General features: G+C 45.7%; 1 protein-coding gene across 1 annotated transcript in view; it reads right to left on the reverse strand.

Annotated features, from left to right (window-relative positions):
- Nucleotides 1-16702, reverse strand: part of DIS3 (DIS3 exosome endoribonuclease and 3'-5' exoribonuclease) — a 261428-nt gene that overhangs the window by 11931 nt on the left and 232795 nt on the right. Inside the window, exons 18-19 of the mRNA XM_078657423.1 lie at nucleotides 6861-7029; nucleotides 3731-3889 (exon numbers count right to left, since the gene is read on the reverse strand). Of these exons, the coding sequence (XP_078513549.1) occupies nucleotides 3731-3889; nucleotides 6861-7029 (328 nt within the window). The remainder of the gene's footprint in view (nucleotides 1-3730; nucleotides 3890-6860; nucleotides 7030-16702) is intronic.

The following is a 16702-nucleotide window of genomic DNA, read 5'->3' on the forward strand; positions in this document are numbered from 1 at the left end:
ACGATTCGCCAATACTTTCGCCAGAACCTTAGGTTCAACATTCAGAAGCGAGATCGGTCTATACGACGAACACTGCTCACGGGGTTTCCCATCTTTATGAATTACCACAATGGACGCCAATCTCTGATCCCGGGGAAGGAGTCCGAGATCTCACGATTCCAAGAACATGCGACGTAGATGCGGCGCAATCTTATCCGGGCACAGCTTATACAGCTCTACCGGAATACCATTCGGGCCAGTGGCCTTGCCTGAACGAAGGGAACGGATAGCAAGCGCTATTTCATCAGCGGAAAAGTCCGCCTCCATAAGCTCACGGTCGGACTCCGAGAGGCTAGGCAGCGCGATATCCCTCAGTAGCAAATGTGAGTCCTCCTCCAACCTGTCCGAGACCGGCGCGTAAACCTTCTGGAAGTGCTGAGCAAAAAACGCGACTATCTCAACAGGGTCCACAACCCGCGAACCATCCACCCCTTCCACAACAGGCACAACCCTATTCAAACACTCTCTCCTGTCCAACCAAGCAATCAACTTCCCGGCCTTATCACCAACATCATACATCCGCCCCTGTTGCACACGATACATCATCCTGGCTGCATCCGTCACCAGAGCCCTGTAGTCAGCCTGTTTAAGGGCCAAAACATGCAACTTCTCAGGTGTAACCCCAGATCCCAAATCTTCCTCCAAAGCTGTGATATCATTTTCAAGGCAAACAACCTCCTCATTCTTACTTTTCTTCGCGCTAGCAATCAAGGATAGGGCCTGACCCCGAATCACAGTCTTATAGGCCTCCCAGAGGAAAACGGAAGAGGACACCGATCCCACGTTCTCATTAAAGTAGTGTTCCATGCATTGAACCACTGCAGCCCTAGTTTTGGGGCTGCGTAGGTGCCAGGGGTTGATCGGGGCAACACGGCCCTCCGCTCCCAAGGACAAATCAATCCCAAGCCAAAGTGGAGAGTGATCCGAGATCCCCCTAGCCAAGTGACGCACTTCCGTTACGGAGACCATCTGCACCGCTGGCACCAGGATATAGTCAAGCCTCGAAAGACTACCATGCGCTCCCGAGTGAAAGGTGTACTGTGACTGTCCAGGGTGCAAGTGCCTCCAGCTATCCACTAAACCCATCGCATCCAGAAAATCACCCAACCATGACTGCGATCTCAAGAGAGTTCTGGGGGGGTTACGATCATCATCACCACTAACCACCGAATTGAAGTCGCCACCCATTATCAACATTCCTTCGGGGAAGCTCAAGACCACCCCACCTAAATCAGAGAACGTAGTGGACTGTAGACCTGGTGGGACATAGACAGAGAGTATGGAAATCGTCTTCCCCTCCCATCGCCCCATAATGGCCGCGTATCGGCCACGATCGTCAAGCACGACGTCATCTATCTCCAAGGGGAGGGAGTTACGAACCAAGACGCCCGCCCCCCTCGAACCCGTGGTGAAACCTGAGTGCGCCACCAAACGATACCCCCTCCTATTCAGCGCATGGCAAGTGTTCCCTATCAAATGAGTTTCTTGAAGCAACACAACATCGGGTGAAAGACGTTTCAAATATTGCAAAACTATCCCCCGCTTGATCCTATCACCCAACCCGTTCACATTCCAACTCAACACCCTCAGCCCCCTACCCCCATTGCAGAAATGCACCCAGCATCCCCCCCGCATAAGGACAGTCACATCTAGCGAATCGTGCATGGAAATGAAACCTCGGAGTAAACAAAGAAACAGAACCCCCGCCCCCAAAAGAGTACCCAACACACCCCCCCCCACCCTGCACCCCTGCGTCGATCCAAAGAACCACCCCAACTTGCAGTGTTCCTGTCGCCCCATTAAACTAATCTACGAGAAGAGAGAAGAACCCCTTAGAGGAGGAAGAAACCCGAACCCTCCCACCCCCGGGTAGACAATATACATGCACTCAATAATAGTCAAACCGCTGCCATAAGTCTATATAGCCGGCCCTCCGGTGGGGACTCACTCCACCCGTTCCTCCAGGCCACCTTCAGCACCGCCGGAGTGTTCAGATCGGTCGCGCTGTGTCGGCAGAGTATCAAGCCAGTCACTAGCAACCTCCGGGCGATCAAAAAAGAAAGTGCGCTCCTCAAATTCGACCCTAAAGCGGGCCGGGAACAGCATAGCGTACTTTAGGCCCTTATCTCGGAGGCGTCGTTTCACGCCTGTGAAGTTCATGCGCTGTTTTTGGACTGACTGTGTGAAGTCCGGGTAAAAACTGATGGATGCATTGTCAAATTTTGTGGGCCCACCAGTGCGCGATGCCTGGAGAATAGCGTCTCTGTCTCGAAAGTTGAAGATCCTGGCTATAATGGGCCGCGGCGTCGCTCCCAATTTAGGCTTACCACCTGGGACTCTGTGGGCACGCTCCACAGTGAAGAAGTTACTGAGGCCCTTAGGTGCCAAGTGGTTCAGCACGAGGTCCTCAACCAAAAGATCAGTAGACACTGCTTCGGAACTTTCCGGAACACCAATGATGCGGACGTTGTTTCGCCTGGCCCGGCTCTCGTAATCATCCAGCCGACGAGCAAACAAGTCATTAAATTTCCGGAGATTGTGGACCTCAGTCTGAAGGTCCGAAACATCAGTAGTGAGACTTGCTGTTTTAATGTCCAGCGATTTTACCCGCTCATTAGTCTTAGCAAGATCCGCTCTGATGAACCTCGATAGCTACAGTGTCTATCTTCGAGGCCAGTGTCTCGTACTGCTGGCCCATGGAGGTCTTTACACTGGCAATGGCGCCCATGACGTCTCGCAGCGTCAGGTCGTCTGTCGCAGGAAGGTCCTCTCCAGATTCACCTGGGGCTCTACCCAGCCCCCCAGGGGTGCCTTTCGGGCGGGCGAAGCGATCAATGGTATTAGACTGAGTAGAACCCCCTCGGTTCGTGATCCTGGTGGCCCGCTTCTCGGTTTCAGGTCTACCCGACATGGCGGCCAAGGAGTCCTGGCAGACCTCTGGGAGGGTACGGCGAAGGCAACTCTCTAGAGATCCGCCGTGTACAGTCGAGAAATACGAGAGACAGGAGATGCGCTTGGGGCGGGCTGCAAGGTGTGGGCCAGCAGTACTGGCAGACAGGAAGCCGCGGAGGACAGCGACCAAAAACGAAACCGAAAGTACCACGAGGGTTGCGATCAAGCCTCAGTGACCGTTGTTATTCAATTACCACTCGGGTAGTTCGGCAACGCGAGACCGTGGGCATCTGCCGGTGTAGGCCATAAAGTTCGAGATGCAGCAAGTCCGGTGTCCGGTGGCCAAATCGAATTCCGAAAGACAATTTCGTATCAGCAGGGCTTCCGTCAGTCGAACCCGTCGTCTAAATCAGGATATTGAACAGGATAGCCGTAGGAGGTGGAAGGGGTCTTGGGAGCCCTGTGCTCACGCGTCCATCTTGGATCCGCGCGAAGCTCCTCCTCCGCCAAAGTCATTCTTGAGGTATTGTGATTACAGATTGAAACTAATTCAGGGCAAGAGCAACTTTGCGTAGCTCGCTGCCTACTTAGCAAAGACTGGCCACACTGATCCTTCACGAGCTAGAAAATCTAGTATATCTGTACCAAATAACTCAAACTTGGTTCACTCCTCGTTTTGGAATACTGCTCTGTTTATCTGTAACACCGCCACATTTCATTAGAAAAGTCATAAAACAGGGATTGGAGTTTTTGGGTATATTTAATGCAACTGCATTTTTCTTTTAAATGGGAGACTTACCTCATCGTTATAAATGACCTTGGCCTTTCGTTTGTCTTTTTCTTCGAAGAAGACTGTTCCTTCTAAACCAAACTTTGGAATAAGGACCACAATTGCATTTTTTCTAACAAACAAAATATATCCTTCTTCATCCACGAGCCCTTTGTTTTTGAAGAACAGCTGCAACAAAACAGAAGTAGGATCAAAACTGGAACATTCACCCAAGTCATTTGAAAAAGTTCCGCAACATTACCATTTACTGCTACGATGAAAACTACGGGAACCCCTTATCCCGCTTACTAAACCTCAGATATAAAAATGTAACTGTACATCTCAACTGCCAGTTAATCAAACGGAACTACATACATTCAAATTCTCTTCACCTGAAATATGGTAAAAAGAAATAAATTATAGATTCAATATGCTTGCATCAGAATCTCGGTAGGTCTTCCAGTCATGGTCAGCTTCCTTTTTTAATTGGAATAGTACTATAAACTCCCTCATTACCAAAGAAAAGGATTTAAGATTTCCTATTTCGCAAATCAGGTTGGTCAATAATGCTTTTATTACCAGGCTTGAAGCAAACATTACAAGTATTACACACTATCTTCTTGATTAAATGGAATTGGCAGCAAGAGAAAACAAAAACCAAACCTCCCATGAACACTAGGAAGAATTCTTTATTATTCTCATTACGAAATGTGGTATCCTATTCAGGGTATAATCTGGAGGGTGATACCACACTGGGAACAGCAAGCAGCCTGATGTCTCTGTGCTCAGGTTCTGTGTAGGGCTACGGGCAGGTGATGTGAGCAGGAGAGCAGCCTGGCCCCTCTGAACAATCCCTGCAGCACGGCAGGGGAGCATAAAATGCTCCTCCGGGCCTTACCATACTACACCTAAACACCCGCCGGCCTATCCTACGACTCCACTGGCCCAGCTACTAAAATATTCTAAATGCTCTGAACAAGCGGGAAATATCAGGGAGTTTGTCCAAGGAATCAAGGAAACGACAGACTTGAGCCAAATATTACTGCATGCGTTTGGTTAGACCGCATTCAGGGCGACAATTCAGAAATGATGGATTTTGCTGCAGTGATACATTCATAGATTTTTTCCACAAGCCTCGGAAACCGCTTAGTCCCCTCCTTCCTCCAGTTTCTCAGCTCCAAAATCAGAAAAACTAGTGATAAGGCCTTTAACTGTGTGTTTCATAAAACTCTACTCTGACTAGCCAGTCACTTGCTCCTCCAGTTCTTTGGTTCTTATCTAGCAAGTTAAGAAAGCTCTTTCTTGGTGTTCCCAATGGTAACGTGAACTCCTAATGGAAAAATAGCTTTAAGTTATGGTTTATGCTGTGGGGAATACTAGTGATAAACCTCACAATGAGGAGGAAAGACGATAATCCGCTTAAACATAATGGATTCTCAGCTTAAATAGTGCAGCTTGAAGCTGCTGTTTCATTCAGCTCAGAGCGAGCAGTCCTTTCCGGAGCCTCCACCACAATCTGCTTTCATCACCAGATTCCTTTGCCCCTCTCCTAAGACACCTAATTTCCTCCACCCTCTTTTTTTTGTTTTTTACAAACGTTAGCTACCAGGGGTAATTTTCTTCTTCAGCAGTTCCTGCTCTGCCTTGACTGCACTGAACGTGAGCTAACTCGGCATGCAAGGCTGGAGATGACTTATCAGAACACTTGTGTTTAGTCTGAAAGACTGGTTAAGTTGTGGGTAATTAATGAATGTGACATGAAATCGGAGTGCTGATCTTTCTTGTGATGTGGTTTCACTGTATTACCGTTTGTGTGCTGCATAAATCATTTACACATTGCCTTTAACTTAAGCCTGCCTGTCAAGCTACCCAGCGTTAAGCACAGGTTAATTTCGTGACTTTTGGTTTTTCACCCTGAAAGGGATTATGGCTGTTGCCTGATCAGGGTTCACACCCCAGTCAACCAACAACCCATTTCTCACACCAGCTTGTTGTGTTTGATTTTGAACACTGGCAATATAGACGAGGTTACAGCCACAGTCAAAGTAAATGTCACAGAATTTGGGGTGCATTCAGCCAGAATGGCATTGGCATTCTAAGATTCTATAGCTGGCAAATATTGGAGAACATCTGGAAAGTTTCTGGTTAGTTCAGCATTTCAATGCTGACATTCTACTTTGAGTTTGCAGATGAGGTGGATTTCAAGATACATTGAAAAAGTTTAAACAAGAGAAACAGTGACTTAAACATAGAACATCAAACGTCCAAACTGGAAACTCTAAATTATACTAAAGGGAAGGGTACAAGTATTCTTCCATCCACTGAGCAGTAACAGAGAGTAATACATTTTCATGAGATACAACTTGAATATACTGGAGGGAAGATCAGTCACAGAATGAGAGATGCCTATATAGAAATGGGAATACTACATACAGTTGACCACTCAGATGTCTCAATGGTTACACATTTTGAATATGCTTAGGAACAGCCAACAAGTTGGTGTGACAGGTCTCTTACTGGTGAGTTTCTTCAGTAAAGAAGGTAAAGCATAATATTATAAGTGGCGTCCTTAATACAAGTTCCTGTAATTTATTAATAAGAAAATACTATTGCCGTTCCTATACAAGAAGCTCGTTTCACTGTCACCTTTCACCAAAATTACTTCACTTCAGCGATAACCTAACGTGAGTACTTAATGTATTAGATTTGAATCCCCCTCCTTTGTTGTAGGGAAACCTCGGAAAACTTAAATACCCTTGAAAAATCTCTTCCCCTTCAAAGGGAACCTAAAAAATCAAGTTATTGAAGGGAGATTTTTGGCTATTCACTTCCAATTACCATTTACTGTCACTAGTTGTGTGTCCCGTGTTTGCAAGATTCTGTTGCTTGTCAAAGAAACTTACGGTTTTGCGGAGTATACACGCTTTTCACAAATTAAATGAAAAGGTTTCCAGAACGGACTGACCTATGTAACACCGATCAATTTGATAAAAAATTACATTTACAGTTTGAAAATGGGTAACAAAAAAACAAATAGAAAAACCACTAAACCAACTTTCTGCTGTGCAACAGATCAGAGTTGTGCATGAACCTGTAAATACACTACACAATTGCATCGCTTCCAATAGCAGAAATTTAACGTTGCGGAAAAATATTTTACCTGTGTGTGGAATGCCACTGATGACCTCTGAGAATATTGAGCCATTTTGTGTCGGAAGTTAATATTTTTACAGATGTCTCCCAGTTTATTTTTGTCTGTGAGATCTGGGTATGTGCAATCTGCTCCAATAGCTGCTGCCAGAAAACGATGGACAATTACATCAGCATACCTATCAAGAAAGAAAATGAATTGTGATATGGCTTAGTAGGGTGTGTTAAGGACAACAAGGGGCCCCAAATGAGTCAGCATAGGACCTCGGGGAGCATATTTTATGAAACAACAGCGGTCCATGCAAAAAGGATTAGTTATGAAACAATGAATATAGACAGAATCAATTGTATATTTGAAGTGACATGTTCAGCCGGACACAGGTCTTCAATTTTTACTCAATTGAAAGTATTATACAGAAGGAATACCTTTGACAAATCACCAGTGTGGAGCACAAGCCTGTACCCAAACACAATCAGATCAATACAGAAGGTTAACAGAAGACAAACACAGGGCTTTTCAAGGCAAAAGCAGCGATTTCTGTAAAGATTTTTGAGTGTACAGAAATATCAAGTAGGCACCATTACATATAACATATAAATCAGGTTTTTGTATAGGGTGCACAACAAGTCGACGGCGTTTCGGTCCCACTACTTAGTCATGGGGACCATCATCAGGACATTTAGTAATTGCCTTTAGCATTATAAGCCTCTAATGCCTAGAGAGGGGAGGAAGGGAGAAAGTATACACACACTTTTTAGTTATGGACATATACATGAAAACAATCACATATTTAAGGGTGACTTTAGTGAATGGTGAGCCTAATTACAGTGGAGTTATACAACGGGGTACCGCCTACGCAGGTGAGTTGTGCGGACTGTGATTCAGAAAAAACGAAGCGTCGTGTTGACGATCGACAGCCAGGGTCCAGTAGGAGCCAGCTAAAGCGGAGGAAACGGGCAGGCAAGGAAGATCTGAGTTCAGGTTCCTGTACCACAAGGGAACCGGCAGTGTGAACGGTGCATTAAGGGTGAACTAAAAGCCATAAAGTGCATAATGGATATTCATTTGAAATAACGGCGGGAGTAGATATTCCAGGCATTGTGCGGAAGTACGAGTGTGGGGTGGTTATTGTGCATCAGACTAACCACGCATGCTGCAAACGGCACGGAGATAGGGGGGAAAAAAATCCGAATGCATGGTGGCAGAAGTCGATTAAAATAGTCGAACAGGCATGCTCCATACGGCGAGGTGAGAAAATACGGCGCAGTGAGGGAATTAAGGTGGCTTACCGGGGTTTGATTAACCCGGTCTACGCGTGCAGAGGCTGAAGAATCGATAGCCTGGGGAAGCAACCCTATATGTGAAGGAAGGAGGACATTATTAATATCGGGGAGGCCATGACCCAGGGCGGTCTCAGGGCGAGCGCGTTAGGGCTCTTACCAGAGTCGGGCGCAATTTAGATGAGGCCGCGCTTCAAATGGTTAAAATCCGCGGTGCCAGGTATAACCTGCAAGGAAAAGCAGGTCATTAGGGATTGCAGCAAGGTGGAGGATGAGGGGGATCCCTGTTCCAAGCGGCATTCGACTTACCGGGTCAGTCGGTAGTGAGATCTGTTTCCTGGTTTCCTCGTGGGGAGAGCCGGGAGAGGGATTAGAAGGAGTAAAGGGATCCTGATTGGATGGCAGTCACAGGGGTGTTCCAGAGTCCCAGGGCATGGAAATAGACAAGGGATTCAGAGCATGGCGGCCATGTTGGGGAGGTAGGAACAGGGGAAATGAGGATGGAGTGAATTAAGAACTAGTGCATTGGTGCAGGTGAATAGTGCCCGACGACAGTGAGCAGGTTGTTATTCGAAGAATCACAGTTAATAAAACAAACAATTTCATAGGGCAACAATATGTACATCCAAAAAAGCCCAGGGCTTAGGTAGAGCACTCAATTGTTCAGTGGGTTAAAGCTTAGAGCAGGGCAGTCCAATCCTCTTGAAGGTTGAGTCCAGTGTTTAGACTGTCCGTTTTTATTATCCATTTGAGCTTTTCCTTGTTGAGCATACGCGACCGGTCACCACCTCTTGGTGGTATGATGACTTAGCTGATTACAGTCCAACGTATGTCATTCTCTGTATGCCCTTTGTTGGAAAAATGTTCGACCAGGGGGGCATTTGCTGTGTTACATCGAATCCGGCTCCGATGTTGGGAGATTCGTAGCTTGATTTTTTGCTTTGTTTGGCCCACGTAAATTAAATTGCAGGGACAAAAAAATTGCATAGATAATGTTACAGCTATTGCAGTTAGTAAAAGTCTTAAGCTCATTTTTCACATCTTTGAACACAAACTCCTTACAGTCAATGGAGAAGTCACAAACCACACATGACCCACACTTAGAATGGCCTTGGAGGGTTGATAGTGACCAATGATCATTAAGTGTGGTATTCAATGGGGTTGAGGATGGAAGGGTTGACCTGACTAACTGGTCCTTGAGGTTTTTGCTTTTTTTAAAAGCAAATAGGGGCAATTCCCACTGTAGTTGACCAGAGTTTAGTATATGCCAGTTCTTTTTTATACTTTGTTTAACCCGGTTTGAGACGGTGGAGAAGGTAGTGACAGACCATTTTGTCAGTAGTTTGTTTGGGTTTGGGTTCCAATAGCATCTCACGGGGGCAGTACCAAGCTCTTTTCATTGAGTTTTTTACTAGGCGCCGTGGGTAGCCTCTAGTTCTTAATTTGGTAGAAAGGATGTTGGCCTCAGCAAAATAGTCTTCTTTCTGGTAGCAGTTTCTCCTGAGTCTTAGGAATTGGGAGTATGGTAAGCTGTCTCTCAGGGCCCTGGGATGACAACTACCATAACTAAGTAGCGTGTTTCTTTCGGTGGGCTTACGAAACAAGGATGTGTAGAGTATCCCATCTTTGTGTTGAATATTTAAGTCAAGAAATGGGATATGGGTTTTGCTATGAGTAAGGGTGAATGTGAGGCCATTGCAGTTGTTATTGAGCCAATGCAGGAGGGCCGGAAGGGCATCTGGCGAGTCACCCCAAATGAGGAAAATATCGCCAATATAGCGTTTCCATGTTAGTAAACCCAGATGAAACGGGTTGCTGTCTGTAAGAATGGTATTACATTCTAACCATTCCATGTACAGGATCGCCAGAGTAGGTGCGAAAATAGCACCCATGGAGGTGCCACGGACCTGTTGGTAATACTGGGTGTCAAACAAAGAAATTATGAGTGAGACAAATCTCAAGGAGTTGTACTATAAATAGAGTGGGTACTATATGTGGGCGTGGTCTGGTGTTAAGTATTGTCTCCATGACTAGAAGCGAATCTCTCTGAGGTACATTCGTATAGAGAGACTATGTCCAAGGTACATAGAGTCTCCTTGTCATGATCGAAGGGATGATTCTCAATCAGGTTAATCATGTGCATGCTGTCTCGGATGAAGCACTTAGTTTGAGGCACAAAATCTTTTAAAAAGAAATTGACATAGTGTCCTAAAGGTTCTAGAACAGAACCACAACCCGACACAATCGGTCTACCATGGGGATTATCCAGTCTTTTATGAATCTTCGGGAAGGAATAAATGACTGGGGTTCTTGGGTTGGTAATGTTAAGAAAGTTAAACTCATGTTTACTCAGATAGCCATTCTCGAGGGCATCCGTAGTGATTTGTTTAATCAGTGTCTGTATGCCTTTGGTGGGGTTACAGGGGAGTCTACAATAATGATCAGTATTGGAGACTTGGCGTAGTAGCTTGTTTTTATAGTTATTAATGTTTTGCAACACTATCCCACCACCCTTATCGGCTGGTTTGATAATCAGGGTTGGTGTTGTTTTTCAAAGTAGAGATGGCAGATTTTTCTTCCAGGGAGATGTTGTACGGTATAAACAGGTGTGTTTTTGCTAAGTCTGAGGTCTCTTTAAGGATGACTTTTTCGAAGGTAATGATTTCTTTAGGGATCATGTTAGATGTAGGCGAAAAGGTGGACAGGGGTCTGAAAGGTGTGACTACTGTTTTAGGCTCCGAGGGGTTAAGTTAAAAAAATGCCTGGAGTCTGAGTTTACGGAAAAAGCCCATCAATTCAGATTGGAGATCAAGGAATTTGGGATAGGTAGTTGGAACAAACGGCAAGCCTTTACTTAAGATAGAGATTTCTTGGCTGGACAGAGTGTGATTGGATATGTTAAACACAGGGATGGTTTCAGTGTTGACACATCAGTTACCATTGGTAAAACTTCTGTCTGGTTTGTCTCTCTCCTGGAGGATTGTGCCATCTTGATTGTTGTTTCACTCGTCCTCTCTTTGGAGGTTCGGAGTTGCCTCTGGCTAAAAAATTACTGATTACGTGCTGGGCCGCTTGAACCCTCACCAGGGTCTGAGCTGTCAGATGATTCTGCAGAGGAATCGGTGAATCCCACCACAGTGTTCCTTCTATTAAATCGGCCCCAAGGTCTCGGGGTCTGTTGATGAGAATTAAAGTTGCGGTTGGTATAGAAGTCTTTGTGCAGATAAGGGTAAGCACGTTCTAGAGTGAAATATTTAATGTCTTTCTTCACTTTGTTTGACTTCTTGTTTTGTTCAATACGGTGGAATTCTTGCACCGTTTTCTCAACTTTCTCAAGTAGTTTTTTACCATCAGGTACTGTGTTATTGTCAATTATTTGTTTCTCGAGATCTTTAAGGATGTCGCTCAATTTTTTTAGTTCCTCACTTGCAGTTTCTATTCCTAGGACAAGCCAGTGCCTAGAGCAAGTGGTACCGAAACTACTAAATCCTGTGATGTACTTAGGATTGTCGGTGAATACCCCCGGAATATTCCGAACTTGTAGACCTAGTGGAATAGTGTTAGATTTTAGGTATTGGGTGAGCATGAGAGTCATAAGTTCTAGTCGGACATATTTTTTCTTTTGTTTTTCTAAATCATCAGATAAACTACAGATCCCAGTTGTGGTATGCTCTTCTTGGTCTGTGAATAAAGAAGGACCTTCACAAATCTTTTTTATATATTCAACTGAATATAGGGGGGCTGAGTCAGACATTACAATATGTTGCCAAGTGTAAAAGAGAGGGGGGAGAGAGTGTGTAGGTGGGTAAAGACCTAAGAGATAAGAGGGTAGGGAGGTGAGACAAACAATTTCATGCTCAACAAGGAAGAGCTCAAATGGATAATAAAAACGGACAGTCTAAACACTGGACTCAACCTTCAAGAGGATTGGACTGCCCTGCTCTAAGCTTTAGCCTACTGAACAATTGAGTGCTCTACCTAAGCCCTGGGCTTTTTTGGATGTACATATTGTTGCCCTATGAAATTGTTTGTTTTATTAACTGTGATTCTTCGAATAACCACCTGCTCACTGTCGTCGGGCGCTATTCACCTGCACCAATGCACTAGTTCTTAATTCACTCCATCCTCGTTTCCCCTGTTCCTACCTCCCCAACATGGCCGCCATGCTCTGAATCCCTTGTCTATTTCCATGCCCTGGGACTCTGGAACACCCCTGTGACTGCCATCCAATCAGGATCCCTTTACTACTTCTAATCCCTCTCCCCACGAGGAAACCAGGAAACAGATCTCACTACCGACTGACCCGGTAAGTCGAATGCCGCTTGGAACAGGGATCCCCCTCATCCTCCACCTTGCTGCAATCCCTAATGACCCGCTTTTCCTTGCAGCTTATACCTGGCACCGCGGATTTTAACCATTTGAAGCGCGGCCTCATCTAAATTGCGCCCGACTCTGGTAAGAGCCCTAACGCGCTCGCCCTGAGACCGCCCGGGGTCATGGCCTCCCCGATATTAATAATGTCCTCCTTCCTTCACATATAGGGTTGCTTCCCCAGGCTATCGATTCTTCAGCCTCTGCACGCGTAGACCGGGTTAATCCAACCCCGGTAAGCCACCTTAATTCCCTCACTGCGCTGTATTTTCTCACCTCGCCGTATGGAGCATGCCTGTTCGACTATTTTAATCGACTTCTGCCACCATGCATTCGGATCCCCCCCCCCCCCCCCCCCATCTCCGTGCCGTTTGCAGCATGCGTGGTTAGTCTGATGCACAATAACCACCCCGCACTCATACTTCCGCACTATGCCTTGAATCTCTACTCCCGCCGTTATTTCAAATGAATATCTATTATGCACTTTATGGCTTTTAGTTCACCCTTAATGCACCGTTCACACTGCCGGTTCCCTTGTAGTACAGGAACCTGAACTCAGATCTTCCTTGCCTGCCCGTTTCCTCCGCTTTAGCTGGCTCCTACTGGACCCTGGCTGTCGATCGTCAACACGACGCTTCGTTTTTTCTGAATCACAGTCCGCACAACTTACCTGCGTAGGCGGTACCCCGTTGTATAACTCCACTGTAATTAGGCTCACCATTCACTAAAGTCACCCTTAAATATGTGATTGTTTTCATGTATATGTCCATAACTAAAAAGTGTGTGTATACTTTCTCCCTTCCTCCCCTCTCTAGGCATTAGAGGCTTATAATGCTAAAGGCAATTACTAAATGTCCTGATGATGGTCCCCATGACTAAGTAGTGGGACCGAAACGCCGTTGACTTGTTGTGCACCCTATACAAAAACCTGATTTATATGTTATATGTAATGGTGCCTACTTGATATTTCTGTACACTCAAAAATCTTTACAGAAATCGCTGCTTTTACCTTGAAAAGCCCTGTGTTTGTCTTCTGTTAACTTTCTGTATTGATCTGATTGTGTTTGGGTACAGGCTTGTGCTCCACACTGGTGATTTGTCGAAGGTATTCCTTCTGTATAATACTTTCAATTGAGTAAAAATTGAAGACCTCTGTCCGGCTGGACATGTCACTCCAAATATAGAATTGATTCTGTCTATATTCATTGTTTCATAACTAATCCTTTTTGCATGGACCGCTGTTTCATAAAAAATTGCTTAGTAGGGCACACAACATCAGGCAAGCTTACTAGTACCATCCCACTGACAAATGCACGTCAATGTATCAAACAAAAGTGGACGATTTTGTTACACCGTTAAAATACATTCATATTTATTTGCGGTCCTAAACAAGCTGGGGTTTGGCCCAGAGTTCATGGGCTGGATTCGTCTCCTATCCCTATACGCGGATGATATTCTTCCCTATATGACTTCCCGAAGGGCATTGCAGATCGGTCTCCTCGATATACTGGCGATATTTGGGAGGTACTCTGGATTCTCCGTCAATTGGCCCAAATCCGTAATATATGTCCTCCAAGGCGAACCATCTAACATTCCAACAAACTGCTCGATCCAGATAGCACCTGAGGGATTCCGATACGGCATCTATGAGACGCTGGACCCGAAATTACGATTTGCCCGTAATCTAGATTTCCCCTTACAAAGGTTTATGAGAGATGTAGCGCATTGGAGATCCCTTCCCCTGTCCATGCTGGGGAGAGCAGTACTTTTTAAAATGATGGCCCTGCCTCGTTTTCTGTATGCGCTTCAAAACACAATGGACCCTGTAACAGCTTCCTATTTTAAGGAGGTGGAGGGTCTCCAAAGGGAACTTCTCTGGGATGGCAGACCCCGCACAGCTTTCTCTAAATGAACTCTCAACAGGTACGACAGGGGGAATCAGCCTTCCCGATCTAAGGGAATATTACTGGGCTACCCAGCTTGCGGCCATTACTCACGGAATCTATGGCCGCCCGGATGACCCCGGGTATGCTATGGACAGGTGGTTACTCCAGGGTGGAGACTATAACAAAGGCTTGTACACCAAACCCCGCAGACTCCCGCTGACTGGACCTACGGCTCACGCTACCCAAGTGTGGCATGTAGTCAACAAGCGCCTGCAATGGGATAATAAGCTCACTCTGGCTACTCCACTGTGGAGCTCTGAGAGACTTGGGAGCCTCTGGAAATATAAAGGGTTTGATAAGTGGGACCTCATTGGGATCTCACGAATCAAGGAAATCTGGGGGGAGGAAACGGTCCTTCCATTTGCTTCACACAAAGACCAATATAACTTGGCAGACACAGAGTATTATAGGTATCTCCAAATCCGGCATGCGTTGCGTACCCAGATTCCAAGTAACATGAGGCCCCCTAACGCCTCCCCTCTGGAGGGTAGAATACTGGATGGACACTTACAGGAAAAAAATGTTTTTCTCATATACAGGAAACTAATCAATCACATGGTTGATCCATACAGGCCCTCAAAGGGAAATGGAACAGCAATGGGCTGGAACTTGACGAGGAGGACTGGCAGGTGGCGATTTCATCCCAGTGCGAGGTAGCAATTCAGGCTAGGCTGCGATTAGTGCAACTCAAAATACTCCATAGGACATATATAACGGGGGTGTGGGGAGGCAGGAACCTTTTTTCATATACTGTGGGACTGTCACCAAATAAAATCGTACTGGAGAGCAATACATCACACACTGCGGGAAGTATTAGGGATAACCATGCAGCCAGAGGCGCGTCGATGTATTTTAAATGTCTGGGAGCCCACAGACCTTAACATCTACAAAACGCAGTGGGCAACTCTGGCCTACATGATTGCTAAACGGAACATAGCGCAGCAGTGAGGTGCAGTCCAACCGTCCCAATTGAGAAGATGGGAAGAAGACCTAGACTGGTGCATGTACAGAGAAAAATCAGTCTATGTGGCCAGAGGGTGTCCGGGGAAAGGTGTGGGGCACCTGGAATCGTTATAGAGGAGACATTTGTACCCCACCTTATTGTCTGAGCGAAATTAGAACTCTTGAATCCCCTTAATCTAATCTGTATAATAATCATGATGTCTATTGAAAGTTACTGATGATGAGGAAGGAGTAGTTTCTGTCCTGTAACTCCAGTTCTGTAGTAGGGGTATCTCTGTTATAGTCATAATCTAGTGAATAGTCCCGCCCATGTGTGAGGACCCCGGCAATCAAAAATAATCTCTTAAGTTGTCAGAAAATTGCAGAACTGCAAAGACACTTAAGAGAGAATTTAAAGACAAATAATGCAGCCTATATCCACAGGCTACACTGTCCAGTACTTCAACTAGAAATTCCACCAAAAATCCACAAACAGCAAAGCCTGTCCAGATTTCCCTTGCTTTAACAGCAAAAACCCCTCTGGAATGATAGAGAGGAAGGCATGGACAGACAAGCCCCATAGGCTGCCATTATGTGGCTTAAATAGGGTACTGTGCCTTTAAGAGAACTTTCCAGAACTTCTCCCAGTATCCCAGAATGCATAGCAGGTCCCTCTCACTTTCAGTTCTTTTTAAAGGCGTAACACGCCTGACCTGTCGCATTTCCTTAAATGAACATCTCTCTCTCTTTCTCCACCGGGGAGGCGGGAGGGAGCTTATGACTATAACAGAGATACCCCTACTACAGAACTGGAGTTACAGGACAGAAACTACTCCTTCTGTAGTAGGGGATCTCTGTGTATAGTCATAATCTAGTGAATAGAATGGCAAGCCCATTCCCCCACCAAAGCGGCGGTGGAGGAAAGAGAATCAACACCACTATTGTGCGAACAGATTTCGCAGCGAAGCCTGCCCAACCTGAGCGTCTGCCCTGGCATCAGTGTCCAGGCAGTAATGCTTAGCAAAGGTATGGACCGACTTCCAAGTGGCCGCCTTGCAGATTTCTGCAATCGGAACATTACGGAGCAATGCTGTCGTGGCAGCTTTGCCCCTGGTGGAATGAGCCTTAGGCTTACCTCCTAAGGTCTTATTAGCTTTTTGGTAACACAACTGTATGCAGGACACAATCCACCTAGAGATAGACTGCTTAGAGGTCGAAAGACCCGTCCTGACTGATCCATAATTGATAAACAATTGGTCAGACCTACGAATATCTTTGGTCTTATCCAGATAAAATTTCAAAAGCCTCCTAA

Source organism: Lissotriton helveticus, chromosome 8 (genome assembly GCF_964261635.1).
Source record: "Lissotriton helveticus chromosome 8, aLisHel1.1, whole genome shotgun sequence".
NCBI lineage: Eukaryota > Metazoa > Chordata > Amphibia > Caudata > Salamandridae > Lissotriton > Lissotriton helveticus.